We start from the raw sequence: 18184 nt of genomic DNA on the forward strand, positions 1-18184 counted from the left end.
GTTTGGCCGGAAAGTATGATTTGTGACCTTTTTTCTTTTGCAACTCCAGTTTTTTTTTTATTAACGATGATTACATTCTAATAAAACTGCTGCAAAACCTAAATGGAACAGTTCTGCCGGAATACATTGAAGCTGTATGTGTAATAGTATAGTTAAGAAATATTGCATCACAAGGTTATGACACCTAATATTCATATCGCAAGGTGGCGAAAATCGTCTCGCAAAGGTGCCTACTCAACGTTTCCGTCCATAGACTTCATTCTGGGCTTTAAAAACTTCTTAAATCGAAAAAACATTACTGATCGTAAAAACGTGTGTGAAAAATAATTAATGGTATATTAGATTTCTATTTGCCCCTGTTATGTAGAAGAGTGTGTATTTATTGTGTTGTGTGTTATCTATCGTAACGTTATGAATCTGCGCTGTCTCGAAGGACACAGAAAGCTCGGAAGCGATTTCTCAGAGCTAAATGAATACTTACCATTATAAAAGTTCTATTCGGCCGCCGTAGAGCACTTAGTGCCTTCTACTATATCACCATACCGAGTTTCTCCTATTTTTATTTCTCTATCGAAATAATATCTACCTGAACTTATGTCGCTCAAATATTGCAGGCTTGTTACATGAAACTCATCGTAATGACATTAGCAACCTCCTTGATCCAATTTTGGAACTTATTACAAAATGTCGAGCTAGCTAAAACACCCCGGCCGATATCCAGTAGCGCTTCGGTGCAAGGAAACTTGAAAAAAATTCCCCTCGTGCCAAATCAAAATCTTTGGTTAATACACAGCAGGCTTACGACTCGACTTCAATATGAGCCTAAAATATCGAACACTAACTGTTAAAGCGGCATAATCGAATGCCATGGTCAACGTAAGTTACTATAACTTACGTTGAAACGGTGAATAAAGACACATTATTTATCAAACATTCATCGATTTTCTGTCCACTGCTGACGATTCGTTAGTGTTTCATAGATATCATTAGCTCGAATAAAATGAGTTAGTCCGTTTAACTCTACCCACTAATATAACTAGCTAAATCCTTTTACACGTCTTTTGCCCTTTTTCGATCCCGTCAACACCAAGGGATTCAATTACATTTAGCTCACTGACAGGATCGGCTTGTTCAAGCTAAGCTGGCATGCCAAGAATATGCTTCATCTACAACGACTACACGGTCTACGCTGACAGCAATTACGTGTGTACCGTGAGTCTAGACGTAAATAAACCTATGAATATGTACGGTTACACATAATGAAGACAATTATTGGCAAGCAAAGAAATACGTTCAAGTGTGTCACACAAATATTGATTTTGCACTGAAAAACATTGACGAGGCTAGACCCCGCGCATTTTGAACCCGTCTTATAGTTAGTTTCAGTATAAATTATGCTGCAAGGCCAACGTGGTCCGAGCGTCGTCCGTAAACATTCTTCTACATATACGTGAACCAGAATAGATCACGTAGTGTTCAACTATTCCACCAATGAGTTATATTCTATATCTCGAGTATAGGCCGAAAAATCGAAAAGAGACGAGTTTCTCTTAGCCACACAATTTACACGGCTCGCCATAACGGCACCGACATTGATTTATCGAACTTAGTACCTCTGTGGAAACTAACGCATTTTGTTCGTTGTTGTACCTCGCGTGAACGAGGGTGAAATAGGTCTGCCCTCTCGTGGCCTGTTCTACCACTGTTATCATCTGTTCGAGTCCTATAGCTCCGTTCCAACCTGTCAATTACTAAGCGGAGCATATCCGATACAACGCGACGGGCGCAGCGGTTTGACTGTGGCATATTGCCGTCGCGGGAGTGGCTATATCTTACCAGCAAAGTTCGCCATTAGAACAGCGGCATCCAACTATGGCAATCCCTATCGCCAATTTTTAAGTCCTGAAGTACAGTGCGTAGAACGAACACCAAAAACGTAGAAGCTTCATAGGATCCGCGGCCTTGATGTCGTACACTCGCACTCAATTTTGCTGCTGTTGTAGTTGAGATCTGTGCCTGGGAGAACCCTCACCAGCTTAGGTGCGACCTCCCGAGCTTCTGGCACTCTCTCGTGCTATGTACGTGCTTAATTAGCTAGCCTCAGCTGCCCTAGCCGCGGCATTGTGTTCACAGCTTAGATTCCTACGGCTGGGGATGCAATTTGCTCTGAGCTGTCTGTACCTTCACGTTGCCTTCCCCATCCTCCTAATGGTCCTCATTTACCCTTACGCGATCTTCCTATTCGAAAGCTAAGACCGAAGAAAGTGCACAAGAAGGCAAGTCTTCGCGCGGACAGCTGGGTGATGGTATGCCCCCTACAATAATAACAACAGCTCCAACTTCCGCAATTTCTTTCAGTAGGCGTTTACTCAGGCAAAACTCTCGGCGGCAACAGCAACAGTAATAAAAAGTTGTGCGTTTTAGTACGAGACACAATTGAACATATTTCAAGGTTGAATGCAACGTATATGGCGGTCACAAAGGCATCTGTAAACCAGAGTTTATTTGGACGCATCGTACGGAGTAGCGTTATATGGGAAGACTAAAAAAACAGCAGCGGTAGTTTTCCTGGAATATGAACCTCGGCAATCCTGCACTGGCGAATTTTGTTAGCACTGATTGGTTGATACTGTGATTATTATACGGCGCAGAGACTCATACCCAAGGCGCTCTACGGAAGTTAAAAGGACATGTTGGGCCTATGTCAACGCGCTGGCTCCAAAGTTTTCTAGAGTACTGTGCCGAGAAGGACACTCACACACACGGAGTGAGAACATTACCTAGACTCGAAGGGCCGATGTCTTCCGGACGGCTGCCACTGACGCCGCCGTAGTGTTCATGTTGGTGAAACACTGAAAGCCTCTTACCCAAAAACCGGAGGACGCCATTGTAACCACTTCCCGTAGGCAGCAATCCGATCGCGTAAAGCCCACCAACCGTGTTCTGTCTCAAAGCCTGCCTTTTTTCCGTTTTCAAGCGTATCACCCGTTTCTCACCGAGTACACACAGATTAACTTGCTTTTTTACACCTAAATATGAAAAAATAATATTGACTGTGTAATTAATTTAAGCGATATGGCCGGTTACTCAAATAATGTATGATCATATTTCAGGTTTACTTAAATGGCCTACAGCACTAGTTACCTTTTTCGCGCTCTTATTTATTATAATTCCTATAACTAAATTCTATGCTACCCGACACGTGTACAATATATTTAGATAACAAAACCAATAATGTAATTTAATTTTATACAATCCATTTGTCGTTTATAGTACGTCATCATTTACGGTTCAGTCGTTCATATCTTATCTCTGGAGCCAGCCTTCCCGGTTCACGACCGCCAACTCAACTGACGGTTCCACCAAATAAGAAGCGTATATGTGAGACCTATAAGATATGGATATACAGATTTAAGTACGTTACAGCTGGACTTTTTACGAAGCGAGAGAATATAAACAATGCGATACCTTCTTTTGCCTTTGAGCTATCAGGCTCCAGCTGTTACAGTGGTTGTTGTAGGCTCATCATTGTGTTTGGTTTATTGATGTTAGAACACCGTTATTTTTCGTGTTTCCTTGTCGCCGCTCAATCCGCAAGGTGACGCCAGCTCTATTGCGTTTCCTCTCGTTTTCGCTGAGTCGAATATAGAGAACTTCGTAATCATCACTTCCGGCCATCACAACGCAATCGCCCCTATGTCGGCTATCATGCTTCCTGTTGTCTTGCGGGTTATATTCTACGGCGTACTATATACGTATAGTAACAGAGCTTTAGTCTGGACTAATGATACTTACACAAAGCCGTCTGACGTGTCTTTTCTTATGATAGGGGGCTAGAATGATATACATGGATACGTGGCTTGGTTGGGAGAGGGTCTGCGAGTGGCAAGCCTTTAACAGTCTGGTCATGTTTCTCACTGAGATGTTTACTCAGGGGATGTTTGCAAGTGTAAACCTAACTAAGTGGTTCCCTTCACCAGCCACCTCGGTCTGCCTCAAAGCCCACCACCTACATCCTTACCTGCTTTCCTAGTTGTAAGCCAGGCTCCCTCTTCTAGATGAACGTTTGCTAGGTAGCTTTTATATATATAGCTTTGTTGTTGTGCGTCCGTAGAACTTGCAGGGGCAGAACCAACAATGCAACAGACCATCAAATTCGTATGTATACCGCCACACGAGAGACTAATTTCATATACGTTTTTCAATTTGACTAAGTAGAACTATTTACATAGTGTGCACCTATATATCTAAAGGCTCGCATGAATGGCGTACGAATAGATCAATGAACTGACAGGCTGCAAGGCGTTTCTGCATTTAATGGCAAACCTATCCAAAAGCTTGAGCCGCGAAGCAACTCCTACCGGTAATGAATTCATTCACGAGCACGTTATGAGATCGTACATGTGTTCGTTGACTACGAAGGCTTGAATAAATCCATTGAGGTGGCCAATGATCTGGTCTCTAGAAGCTGAATATACTCCACACAGTGAAGTCGAACCGTCGCGAAATACTAGTACCTTAATGGACACCTGGTACGATTAATGGACTGACCATTTCTCTTCAGAACGTAGCGTTCTAAATCATTACTGTGAGCGTATAATCACGTACGTCTACTATACGTGAAGCTAATTTCAGTGTTAGAAATGCTACTCGTATGGATTGGCTGTGAAGTAAATTACAATTCAGCTCACCTAGATAGAAAAGTGTTTTTCTCATAGTTGTACCAATGACCAACAACAGATCTTCCGATTTTGATGAAATGCTACTAGCACAGGCCTCTGTATCTGCGCTTCAAGTCAAAATCAACATCAGCGCGACTTTTAAGGACTACACATAACGGAGGCTTGGCTTTCTGCGTAGGTCGTCTCAATGGTCCTTGTATACGTTTTAGTTTAGGCGAATGGCCATCCGCCCTACCTAATCAGAATGCATATTTCCGCCACTCGAAAAGGGCGTGTACACACGGGCCACAATATATAGATAATAGTGCTACTGTCTGAACAGAAAACAGTGATCGCTCCGTTTAATCTGTCTCAGCGTCTCTTATCTCCGCAACCATGTTGTAGGCAGGACCAGTGGAAAAAAAGGCGTTTGTACCTTGAGTTCGTATCAGTCTGCAAGGTAGAACGGGCTGACATCTAACTTCAGGTAACAAGCTGAGGGTAGTCGTTGGACGTACAATGTGTGCTATAGCATCTCAACTGCTGACTTCTGCTCGCCACGGTGGACGGGACCGAGTGCGCTATCAGTCCATATTGGCGGCAACCTTTACGGTATGGACGAACGGAGCCCTGAAGCGCTTGAACGAGTGCGGGAAAATGTCAATTGCGGCGTGCAGAAGTGTTTCAAACATGTACGCCCTAGGCCACGCATGCGGGAGCATACGTTTCTCGAAATGGTACTGCTGCCATCGAAGTGAAAAGGCCCAGCAGTTTTCGAGGTACGCGGAGTTCGTCACAAGCGTCCACGAACCGTTCCCTCCAACCCGTCGGGCGCGACGTTCAACCCAAATTTCGGCACGCGTTATGACGCTTGCAACAGTGTTACAGCGCGCAAGCCCTTTGAACATAGGCGTCGGGCTCTAGTTTGTGGTTTCTGTTAATGGTAGTCGCAGCCACATTAAAGCATGGCACTGCCTCTGTGACGATGTTCGAGAATAACCAATTGGCAGTAGAAAGACTCGTCGTCGAAATGTTTCTATATAGGTATAAGGCCCAGACGAAAATATTCAATCGAAATTCCAGCCAGAAAATTTTCGAAAGTCTTGTGGGATACGCCCAGAGCGCAGGACCACATGGCCACTGGTCAGGATCATAGCTGCATTTGGTGGAGTAGCAATAATCGATCATTCACATGATTGGAACAAAAAGTGAGACAATTTACGAAGGCGCACGAATAACTCTAAATGATTGGTTTGTGCAGGGAAATGCTAGCATTGCTCACTTATTTTAAATATGCCGAGCACACGTGTGTTCCCTCGTATTGCGTTGTAACTTTCTAGCGTGGCTTGGAGTACTGCGGTTTTATATTTTGTTTATCAGCCTAGAGCCACTTGTAGTAGAATTACCGCTACCACTGTGAACACGTACTCACACCTGACCTACGTTAGCAAGAATAATTGCCCTCCAATAGAAACACAGTGGATGTGGCACTAGTTCAAATCATCTCCGAGAGGAATACCTCACTCTAAAATTGAGAACTTACCCATTAGTGCTGAACCTGCAAACGCTCGTCAGCTACGGAAATATCTCTTAGCATGGCAGTTACTGTCCAGGAAACTATTTCAAAAAAGCTGTTTATCCAAACAAGCTTGAATCTTATTTAGGTTAGTGTTACAGCTTGCAAAATCACACGTACATGCTATGCTCCAAGGATGTTCTCAGAAACATACATCAACCTTTCTATTCACATTTCATCTCATTGTCTCAGAGGTATGGTAAGACTACTACAATGGCGTAGAAATGCCCCGCAGTAGAAAAAATCGTACTTATTAAGTACAAGTGATATTTGTTATTCTCGTTTATGTCAGGAAAATAACAAACAATTGCGGTCTAAAAATAAGGAAAAAATTCTACACTTACCGTAGACGATGACACAGGCAGTCAACTGAAACAGATGACTTCGTTACGCCATAGTTGTCTACTGCACCGTGAGATTTTTGCCTCAGCTCTGTCGAATAGTGGGTCTCGCTTGTTTAACCCAACTGATAGTTTCAATTTTTTACCCAACATCAATATGCACGTGTTCCGACCTATATGTGGCTTCCATAAAGCTTTGAACCTCAAAAACACTTCCTGCCACGGTTATTTCGAACCTGTTTTACATACCTAAATAGTGGGTGTTTTCTCGTCCTGTCTCGCCTGAGACGCAATGACTGAACAACTTAAATCAAATATGCCTTATTTAATTATGCATCCAAACTTATTCACAAAATTCAAGTTACATGGACATGCACAAGATATGGTGTCTTTTACAGGCAGCATCAGGTCACAATTTATAATTTATATACCATATATATAATCTGTGTAGTTGCCGTTTGATTTGCGTGAATCATTGATATTGATAAGCCAAGTTTCAGAGCATGAGTTTCATAGTGAATCACTAACAATGCTATTCGAAAATTAGTTCGTTAAAGCATAATATATATTCTAGCTTTTCTTATGGTGACTGCGATACTGCCATAGCAGGACCTTATCATCTTTGGTCCTTGGCCGGCCTTTCGCCTGAAATGTCTTATAGCCCAAGCTTTAATAACAGTAAAATGCGAAAAGACTGCTTTGCTAGGTCAGTACCGCTGGAATTAAAGCTAAAACAGGACCGGAACCTAATGTCACAAGATCTCTGCAGAAAGCCTGCGATAAGTTTAAAACAGCTCCTGAGGCCCTTGACGTTGCAAAAGTTTTCGATGGATTTACAGCGAGGCAACGTATGCACAGTTATAGGTGCATGGCATGTAATGTCGGGCATATTTTCTGCTTTAGGAGGAGTGGCAGGATAACGATTTTATTGTACACGTTAATATTTTAGAATATTAAAATGGGTGAAATATTCGTTCTTGTTGATAAAAATTTTCTAATAAACATATCGCAGTGCGCATGCAATAGGCTGGGTTAAATGTAAACTAATAGAATAGTACTGGGCGTTTCGAATTTATTAATCTAGTTGATAAAATGTTTGTCGGTCAATTCAAACTAAGTAAGCTGAGTGCTCCTCGAAGGGTTGGAGCACTCTGCGGAGAACCTTCTTTCTCAACATCTTTCGTCACAATGTTGATAAGAGTCGACTTTCGCCTCGCTGCTTACAATGTAAAACTTCATCCCTAATCCGGTGTAATCTCGTTGTAACCCTTTTGAGGTTACTTTCCTAAGTCCTAGAGTCACTTGCAAACATACGGTATCGTTGATCAGGGTAACAAACCCCATCAGCTAATACCTGTAATGGTATTATTTAGAGAAGTTGTTCTTTTCTTTCAGAGCAGAATGTTCATTTTCATTATAGATATTTGGTAAGCCGCCTTTTAACTAACACAAGGGGCACGTTTTCTTAGTGGTTTTATCGCACTCGAATTGACAGACATCGTTTTCAATTTCTAAAGCTCGGCTTTCAACAACGCGCTATTTTCGAAACTGAACTCTACAAAATTAGGACCTTCATTTTCACGTCTGCAGAGACAACTTCCTGTCAAAGATACAGTGCGGAACAGGCCTCAAAATCTTAAACACTAGCTATTAAAGGTTAGGAAGAAATGAACCAGAAAAACGCGAATCGCAAACGTATCTGTTATGGCACTCCGTTGACAATTGTGTACACAATTCAATGCCAGTCCTCCACCAAAAACCATCGTCGTCCGCCGCAGTAGCAGCAGAATCAACACCGGCATGATGAGGCTTGCATGTTGTTCGGTATTATATTTATCTACATCCTAATACTGACATAGCATTCACGTAATGAATCAGAAGGAGCAGCTTTTCTAAGCGCCATAGCGATCGAACCCAGAAAACCAGCCAACTGGTCAACAAAGAAAAATTCATTTTTCATAATAACAGACACTCGCAGTCAACATATAGCCGTACAGTATGAACTGTGATAATATTATAACAGGCGCTATTGTTCTCTCTTTTTTGTATTCGACTCGAGCAGATGTAGCTGTCCAAACAAACCCTTCCTTTTCTAGTTCGTCTTTTTTCCTCATCTCTCTGCGCCGTCCTGAAACTTAGGCTGCATTCACAAGCACTGCACGACGGTATGATATTTTTTCCCCGTTCTTTCTTAGCTCTCGCTGTCTTCTCATTTAAACTATTTTTGTCTAGGTCCGTTTTACGCCTACTTGTCTTTGCAAAGATACGGTAAGTTATAGTTTCCATAGGCGGTTCGCGAACGCCAAAATAAGCGAAGGGTTTCGGGTGGAACTAGGCGACGTTCGCGCCAGCGCAAAAAAGGGGAAAGCTGAGCAGGTGGGTTCCTTTAAGGGGAAATGGTTCTCATTCGTCTTTGCTGAGACGTATGTTTTGAGTATGACGAGAACGTCGCGTCCTTCCGAGGAAGTTAAAAGCAAGAGACGACTTCGAAATGCGCTCTTCTGCTCTGTCCTAACTACAGGAAGGTTTCCTTGCTTTAAAAATGACCATACTGCAATGCCTGTGTTGGGACAGGGCCAGGTTTGCAAGGGAAACACGGGCAGGCATCGGAGGCATACACCCGTTGGGCAACTAGTTTGTTGTTGCTGACGTCTGCAGAGAAAGAGAGAGAAAGTAAGAGGAAGAGAGAGTGCCTGTTTTTGTCCAAACTCGGTTCCCCCTATTCTCTACTTAAACTAAAGTCGAACGCAGACGCGAAAGTTAGTCGATGAAGAAACACATTTTCCACTCGGTTGAGATACTTAGGTGCTCGCTCATTGTTGGCCACTAATAGGCCAACCGCCCGGTCAACTTTATTATGGATTTTGAAAAATGGACCGTGCAGGTAAGTAGTTGCTATGGGGAGGTGGACGCCAAACATACAAAAAAGAAAGCCTGATCGGCTGAGTGACCCCGAAGTAGAAAGACAATGCTTCTCGTTAACCTGGCAATCGTGTGGATGAAGGACTTGCGTACGGTCACGTATATAATCAGCCCAACAGGCCTCTCGGTAAAAGAATGGCAAGCCAGGCTATTTGTGAACAAATAATAATTGTTTATTAATTACTAAAATGAGCCTTTCAAGTATTTTTCCTTGCACTTGACTATCCGCTTATGTGTTATTGTTTTTTTTTCCGCTTGACAAGCTTCTAATCTTCCGAAATCTCGTTTAACTCCATAATTGGTTTTCTAGAAAACTGTCGACTAAACGCATGTACTTCAGCTATTAACCACATATTGTTGACGACCATTCTATAATTTGAACTTGACAGCGTTTTTTTTTTATTTTGAGTAAATGCATTAGAAAAACACAATATTTTCAACAAGTGAGTATCACACAGCTTGTTTTTGTGAGTTAATCCATACAAGTAAATAATTAACACTAAGGATATTCAAGATCGACTTAAGTTTACAACGTCTCGGATCAAAATAAACGAACTGTAATTCTTCAGCAGAGACGGTTTTACCACGCGGGGGAATATTTATCCCGCAAAGCCTAGCGAGGAGCTTAGACGACTCACGTGTATGATTTGAGGCTTCCGTTCGAAGGATCAAGGAACGGGAAGTCCCGTGTCGCTTCGGACTGCTTTGCTTCAGGCATGCAATAGCTACAGGGTATGCAAGAAGTACGCATTCTCACATGCAAGAACACGTACGAAATAGCAAAACGTAACACGTTACACCACCGAAGCACATGGCAATATTTCAGCTTACGATGAAGCATTCTTTCTTTGACCGACTTAAACAGGTCGCTAGTGTACATATGGATTCATGAAATTTTCGAGGCGTTGTCCTCAAACCAGAAATAATCACGATGAAGTCTGAGGTATTATTTACCATTATTTTTCAGTGAGAAATCCATCATATGCGCATTTAGACTAAAGTTATTGTCGTGTATAAACAGAGTCTTTATTCTACTTTAGCTAACGATATCGCGTAACTGTAGTTGGCTTCTTCCAACGTCTGCAATTTCGCACACGGCGTACGCAAACTTCCAAAGACGCATCCCCAATGGAACTGCAGTGTTTACTCGAAGTTTCTCAAAGCGCTAAGGATAAAAAATAAAAGGCGAATGCCCTACGGGCCAATACGGGCACTGTACGTGTCAGCGCCTGTTCGGGTTCAGCCTGCCTGCAGGATTCAGACACTGATTTTTTCCCGCTACTTCGCAAAGCAATCTGTGGTATTTTTCGACGTAAAATCCGCCTTTGGCTTTGTTATGCTAGGCAGTAGCGAGTGTCCCAGAAGACGATGTTCTAGATAAGCGCGGTGAGCCGGGATCGCCAAGGTTCTTGTGAAAGTGCAACAGATTTTAAAATAGCAACGAAAAAAAGAAATGAAAAATCGTGGAAGACTTGTTCGAATCCTAAAGACTATACGTGATCACAAACTGCTGGCGACATCTAGGGCGGCTTAATATGTACTATAGCACGTAGATCTGTGTCCTATATTTAGTGAAAACAATATTTCGGTATTAGAAAACGTTTCTATCTCTGCACAGACTTGGCTGCCATGCAGCGTGAAGTTACATGCGTTGGTTTCGGCTATACTGTTAAGCTTACCACAGACGATGTCCTGCCATCCTCTTAAAGGCAATGGGCCAACATGTTGATGTTTGCTTAGTGTTACTAAAGCGGTCAATCCAGAAAAATGAAAATAAAAATCTTCGACCAAGGTCCAATATTTTTCCAAAAAAAATTAACTGCCAGGTAACGAAATTGTCAATAAAATGAAGTACACAGATTGTATCGAGCCGCCTTTTCGGCGATAGGTAACAACTACTTGAGCTTCGCTGTGCACCATTTGTTATTTAACTTTTTTTCTTTTGCAAATTATCGTTAGCAAAAAAAATGTCGTTGGACAAAGATCCGAATATAACATATGGCCTGCGCGTGAGCAGAACGACAATCGATTTACCAACAAAAAAAAATAAAATTCATCCATGTAGCGGAAAGCTAGTCCCCTTCGTTGATCGTAGCCTATGCAGAGTCTGCATATCCGCTAATTTCTCTGCCACTCCGCACCTTCACTTATACTTAACTCATTTCCTTTTTATTAGATGAGGCGCCCGTTAAAGTTCGTAGCAAACTACACATATGAGCTTATATGACCGTCTACAGTTAATATCCTCTTCGTACGTAGCGTCAAAAGGAAGTATTCATTTTCCCGCTAGAGGTATGAAGTGTCATTGCTTGATCGTATGGCAACGTCGAAAGATTGTACATTTCCATCCGTGATGAACAATCGGCCGAGTGCATCTCTAAACATTACGAAAATTTCAAATATACGTACCAATAAACAACAGTGTCCGATGCTTCGCACTAGTTACCTCTCGGGGCCGGTCAAGCTCAACTTACCTTAACTTGTCAGTGATCGAGCGTCCGACATAAAGTGCGCGGCTTGTAGTTCTTACGCTGTATAGCAGCTCGCTCGGATCTTGGCGGTGTTTGGTTTTAGATGCGATGTGACATGGATAAGTTGAAAAACTTTGTGTTCAGTTCATTTAACATAACTTGGTTACTACTTTATCATTGTTTTGTTGTGTATGCGCAGTAATAACTGCCGTTCATTCCTAGTATCATTTTATCGATATTGCACACCCTCACTATTGGTAAACAACAATAACAACAAATATAGTAAAAGATGTATGCTAATTTTCCCCTATATAATTTCACCTCCATTCAATGGCGTAACAATTCTCCCCCTTATTACACTTTCATTATCATTTGGATTACTTTCATTACCACCATAAGCCACATCGAATCTATCAAGCAGTTGCCCCCCAGTGCATCTGTTGCTACTATGACTATAGTTCACCGTTATCATTACGGCTGCGTTTGTCATTGACATAGCACTGATGCGTTGGTCTGCTTCGAGAGATTTGTTTGCTAGTGCAGCGACCCTAGATGCCGTAGCTGCTTCCGAAGCTACCGTGCCTGGTGTTTTTACCTGAACGACGGGTAATGTGCTTGATCATTTATGCATCTTTTACTGCTGATGTTGCTGTTTGCCGATCTATGAAATCATTCTTATGGACGTATGCCAAAGCTGGCTTTTCTCTGGAAAAAGACTGCACAGGACTGGAGCCACGTTCATCGCTATTGTTACTGGCGTCGATGGCCATGGATTGCGGGCTGCATTTGTGGCTTTCCGGGCCACCTACATTCTTACCTGCTTGGGATCCATCTTACCCCATCTAGCAGTTGACATAACGGACATGCGCTTACTTCCCTATTGGCGGGAGAAGCTACTCAGCGATCCAATCACCCACGCAACCCAGTGCAGGTTAGGTACCCCCCTTTTCTCACTCCCCAACCTTCTCTAACGCAGTAATGTAGCAACGTCCCGTTGCTCGCTGTACCGCAACAAGAAGAAGAACCCCACATGTTGCCCTTGTATGCCCATAAGCGATCACCAACTAGCTCAGGCGACCCTTTCAGGTCGATGAGTACTGCTAAAGCCGCCCGGTCGTACCGTGCAGAGTTCTATTTCTCCTGTGCAGTTTCCCTGTAGCTACTATGACGAGTAGCTAAAGCCTCAGGGCAGTCGCTGGGACAGCTCTTACGTAATGCGCTCGTTCGTTCTTCGTTTAATTCGCTTTCTGTACGGCACCGATTTACGTCGCTTATCAAAACGATAGTTTACCAGTGGCCAGGTTGTTTGTCGTCAGCTTGTTCGCCAAGCGTTAAATGGACCTGCAGCTCACTCAGTTAGACATGTACGATATGGCACGAAACCAGCTCATGCATACAAGCATAGAGCAGTAGTGAGAGTAACGATGGTTGCCCGTACAACGACTATTTTCATGAGGTGCAAAAATGGGGAAAATGGTCCAGCGGCGACAGAAAAACCGGTCAATCTAGCGCAACGAAAGGGGAATACAGAACGTATTACCGTTTCTAGTTATCCGATGATGACTAACGGAACCCAAAGGGAGGGGGGCCGCGGCCATTAGTTTCTTTGGGAAGCTAAACAACAACGAAGTAAGAAAAAACTCTATATATACAGATACGGGTTGTCTTCTGCTGCTGCTGCTGCCGTTGTTGGTCTGGCTGTTGTCTTGGGACAACGGAGCCTTCAGTAATAAAAGCTAAAGTCGGCTACTTAAGCAGGTACCTTCTTTCTGAGTAGCGATGAAAAGCAAGCGAAGAGGGGGATCTCGTCGGTTGTTTCGGCCGCCAATTCCGACGAATGATGGCGGCTGGTGGCGGTTCCTGAATGTTTTACTTAGTCCTTTCTCGTCGAGCCGGTACGTACGCATCGACCAAAACGAGATAAAAGGGTGCGTCAGCTCGCCGTTCAACCAAAGTCGCAAGCGGTAAGTAAAAGCAAAGTTACATACGAAAATAGGCCCTGTGCGTTCCTTCCGCTGTATAAGTATTCACTGTTAAAGTGTGAAGAACACACACAGCAGAGTGTTTGACGAAACGCGTGTTAATATATAGAAGAATGTCAGGGTTATTACATAGTAGCTAAACCTATAGGCTAGGTAAATACGCTGAGCTAGTATAGGGGGTTTGCACGTAATTTGCACGCGATTTTATTAGGGAGGAAGCGAGAACCTCCTAGATATTAGGGTTACACACGCTTCATCACGTATCACCCATAAATTAATCTATGAAGTGTCCCGAAACAAACGCATTCACACTTTAAATAAACTGTTACGTCAGTCTTTATTTCATAATTCCACCATTAATATTCACATTTCAAAAGGATCTATATAAAATTTATAACCCTTCCTCCTATTGTAAATATTCAAAATTATTACAGCTCCGTTCACTAAACTGCTAATAAGGGTGAGCAATTGATTCAGAAACTCAATTGCTAGTTTTAATTCTTCTAGGGTCCTCGATCTTTTTTGGCGTGGGTTTTATCGTCAAACTATCTTCTACTTATCTTCAAAGGTTATCTTCAAGCTATTTCCACAAGGCAAACTGGCGAAAGGTCTGGCGGAACGGATGGGGCAGTCTATAATAAACTTTTCGTCCAACCCATCTTTTTCGGAAATTCTAATTAAGATATACTCTTACATCGAAATAAAATTGGCTATTTTCACCCAAGTTCTTCCGCGTGCGTAGCAAAACGTATTATTGCAGTAAATTTAATAAATTTACGTATTGTCAATAAAGACGAAATTAGAGACACTCATATGTTCTAAGCACTCCGTATTTGCAATCCTATTGTTTTGCTACGTCCTTTATGCTGCTGGGAAAAAGCTGTTCCCTAAGAAATCGACCACGACTGACGAACTAAGCAAACAATAATATTATAGTACATGCTGATGTATCCGACAGGTGCTTCGAAAGGAAAGCATGATTTTTTTAAAATTAATCGACCGTTGCATAATTGTAACATAAATTGAAAATGTATGTCAGAGGAATATGGTACCAGTGACCCAGTTACAAAGTGACTTGAAACGATCAAATTCGATTAAGCTTTGCTGAAGATTAATACATTACAGCTTTTGTACTGTACTCGTTCCTAAAGGTATAAAATAGCCATCATGGAAACCTAATCGCCAAAGTTCCCTGCTAATTTTAGCAAAACTGAGACCAGCTGAGTTTTTTGATATTTCACTCCTTTTCGTTGTACTGTACGTCTTGCTGCTCACACATTCATCTTTCAGATTTGCCACTAGTCTCGATTCATATCAGCAGAAGATCTTGTTTTCCGTAGAGGCGTTCTACCTAAATAGTCGCGAAAATTTCAACTACGAGTGAACACCACAGTAACGTCTCCTTTAGTCCACATGGACCAATGGATGCAGCTCACGTCTGCGATGTTCGGCTCAAAATTGCGACGATTTGGCTTTCTCTCTCTCTCTCTCTCTCTCTCCTGCTATTTATCTATCTTTCTCCGCCTTCCTCTCTTCTTCGTTCGGTTTTGCAGTAAATACCTAGCAGCCTTCTAGAGCTCTAAACCCCCCAACGAAAAGCACTCCATGGATAACGTACAGCTGTAAACTACATCACAACTGTCAGTGGTTGACAATTTTACGCAATGACAGATGTTTTACAGTAACCCCCAGCGAATAATGCGTACCTGTCACTATTGGTAAGATAGGTATGCAGTCTGGTGTGCCAGTTATTTTCGTCTCCCATCATCGAGCAGCAGATGAGCCGGATCGAGGACGGTGTGAGGAAGTTGCGACTAACTACTCAAACTAACTTGAATCCAGTCTTTAAACTTCAGCTCTTAATGCATTTCGAGTGGTTTTATTTAACCAACAATATTGTAGGGAAGGGAAGATGGGTAAAGGGTAATCTGGAACGGGACGTTTGAACAAGAAGACCAAATTGTATCTCAGGTTCTGCCAGTCATTTTTGTAGACCTATATATATATATATATTGGAAGAGGTGTGTTAATACCTATGTTGGTACTTCTTTAAGCGGTAGTCTGTGACGTGTCTGATACGATGGAGTCAAAGTAAATGCTAGTCCTTTGAATGACGTCACTGCAGCACAATTACCCTTACATTACAGAAATTACAGAAAACATTCGAAATTTACAAAAATTAAATAATAGAAGAAATTTATTTCGAAGTACACAACAGTGAGCGACTGCTTTATGCCGCGTAAATGAATTTTTAAACATACATAAGCAGAAAACATTTTATAGATAGAAAAACATATTCGATGCATTCTTTAGTATTAGAGATGTTGAATGATTCACGTATTTCATATACTATAACAACATTACTCAAGATTCGCGGGACGAAAGGTCGCCATCGTCTAATAGGGTGTCTTTATAAGGCTAATGAAAGCCATTGCACTACACCAGATATAGATAGATACAAAATTTGATATGTACTACGGAAGCCGTCTTGTTGGATGCATTGCAGCATCAGAAAGCTATCTTGCAGGATCCCTCTGATTCTTCACGCGTGCAAACTCGTTGTTGTCCAAGAAAACTTTCAATAAATAGAGAGATCAGAGAAACGAAACTACACTTTCCAGTTAAGTAGAATGCTAGTTAGTTACATACCGCAGTTATAACAGGGTTGTATATACATATCTATTCAAACGATTAGATACATCGGCGTCTACATGCAATAATTCGTTCCGACAAAGCAGCCATTGGCGAGATTCTGTGTCCAGTGGTATCCAACAGATCAATTTTATGCCTGACGCCAAATCCTAATGACAATGTTGGCTGAATAATGACGATTACGATACCCATTAAGTATGGTTTGCAATGCATGGATCGAGATCGTCTCTTTTATTCGGCTAGTAACCGGCCCTTTTGCCATATCAAGTTTCCGATTAATGCGGTTTTTTTCGACGAACCCATAATCTACTAGCTCTGTTAGAGGATATTAAGAGGCCCACATGGGCACTCGCTTGAACGAGTTTACAGCCTGAGATTATTGGGTCGAACGGACTATGTAAACGCCGTCGTTGCTGGGGGTATAGCACAACACCTCCTAATATTACTACTGGTGGCCATTCCATCTAATTCGGCTAATTATATGTGACGATGATGGTGGCATGCTGTGATATGCCAAGTGCGCCATGCTAAAATAGGTGGTAAACGCAGACCGGAGATCCCTACGCGATACAGTGGGCTTGCGTAAGTAAAGCTACTACTGTCAGTCGACACTACTTCGAAATGTTCTACGACAATATAGAGAACTTTAGCAGACAATGATTCCCTTAAGAACAAAGGAGGAGTCGAAAAGAAGCCGAACAGAGAGCAAGCAGAATAACAGGCGATTGAACGGAGCGTTGCCGGACCGATGAATGCAACGGGGGAAGAGAAGTGGCACTTACTGGAACTATCGCAACGCGGACGTTCAGTCTTTTTTGCACAGCCTGTGGATTCATCCGTTGCTTTCCGTCGCACTTTCTAAGTTAAACGCTTTTATATGTGACAATAAGGAACTGCAAGATACTGGCAACTTGATCACTCTCGTCCACATTTGGATTTATTGAAGCTTTGCAGGTGCTTGGAGTACATTGGCCTGCCCTCGGTTCGGTTGACGAAAATACATGGTTACACTATGGAAGAGGGCGTAACCACCTCCGGATCGGAGAAGGTCTCCGTAGAGACTAGTTTGATGATTGTTGCATGTTCAAGAACGAGAGAACGGATAAGGGCATCGGGGTGCCAAGGTATGGCAAAGTGATTTAAATGGAAATGACAAGTGTTATCAGCATGGATTTTATTGACAGGATTTGCTGGTATTCAGTCATTCGGCTGAATTTACTATTTTGTGACACATATTACCGCGCGTTAAGATCGTTAGACAGTGGCTCTTATTCGACATTATAGGTGCTCTTCTATGGATACACTTTACGATTATAGAAGTCTTATTTGGTCCTGTTTGTTATAAAGGTTCTTTCAAAATATAATTGTTTGTTTTTTACGTACTCTATTATGTAATAAAAAGGCGTATGTTTTCTAAACATTTGCTACTAGTTTAATAAGACGTACATACGCATAAAATACTATTATGTGTATATATGTTACAACAGGCTATATGTTTGGCTCAATTTTATCCTTAAAGCAAATAGGGATTATTAATGATCCGTTTTCCGGATTTCCTTTTTTACGTTCCTTTGTGTAC

General features: G+C 42.2%; 1 protein-coding gene across 1 annotated transcript in view; it reads right to left on the bottom strand.

Moving 5' to 3' along the window:
* Positions 1 to 2829: 2829 nt before the first annotated feature.
* The window catches only part of LOC111260384 (uncharacterized), a 31451-nt gene continuing 16096 nt past the window's right edge, over positions 2830 to 18184 (bottom strand). Inside the window, exon 2 of the mRNA XM_086968304.1 lies at positions 2830 to 3029. Within this exon, the coding sequence (XP_086824430.1) occupies positions 3024 to 3029 (6 nt within the window). The 3' untranslated portion in view covers positions 2830 to 3023. The remainder of the gene's footprint in view (positions 3030 to 18184) is intronic.

This window comes from Varroa jacobsoni, unplaced genomic scaffold (genome assembly GCF_002532875.2).
Source record: "Varroa jacobsoni isolate VJ856 unplaced genomic scaffold, vjacob_1.0 scaffold_432, whole genome shotgun sequence".
Classification (NCBI taxonomy): domain Eukaryota; kingdom Metazoa; phylum Arthropoda; class Arachnida; order Mesostigmata; family Varroidae; genus Varroa; species Varroa jacobsoni.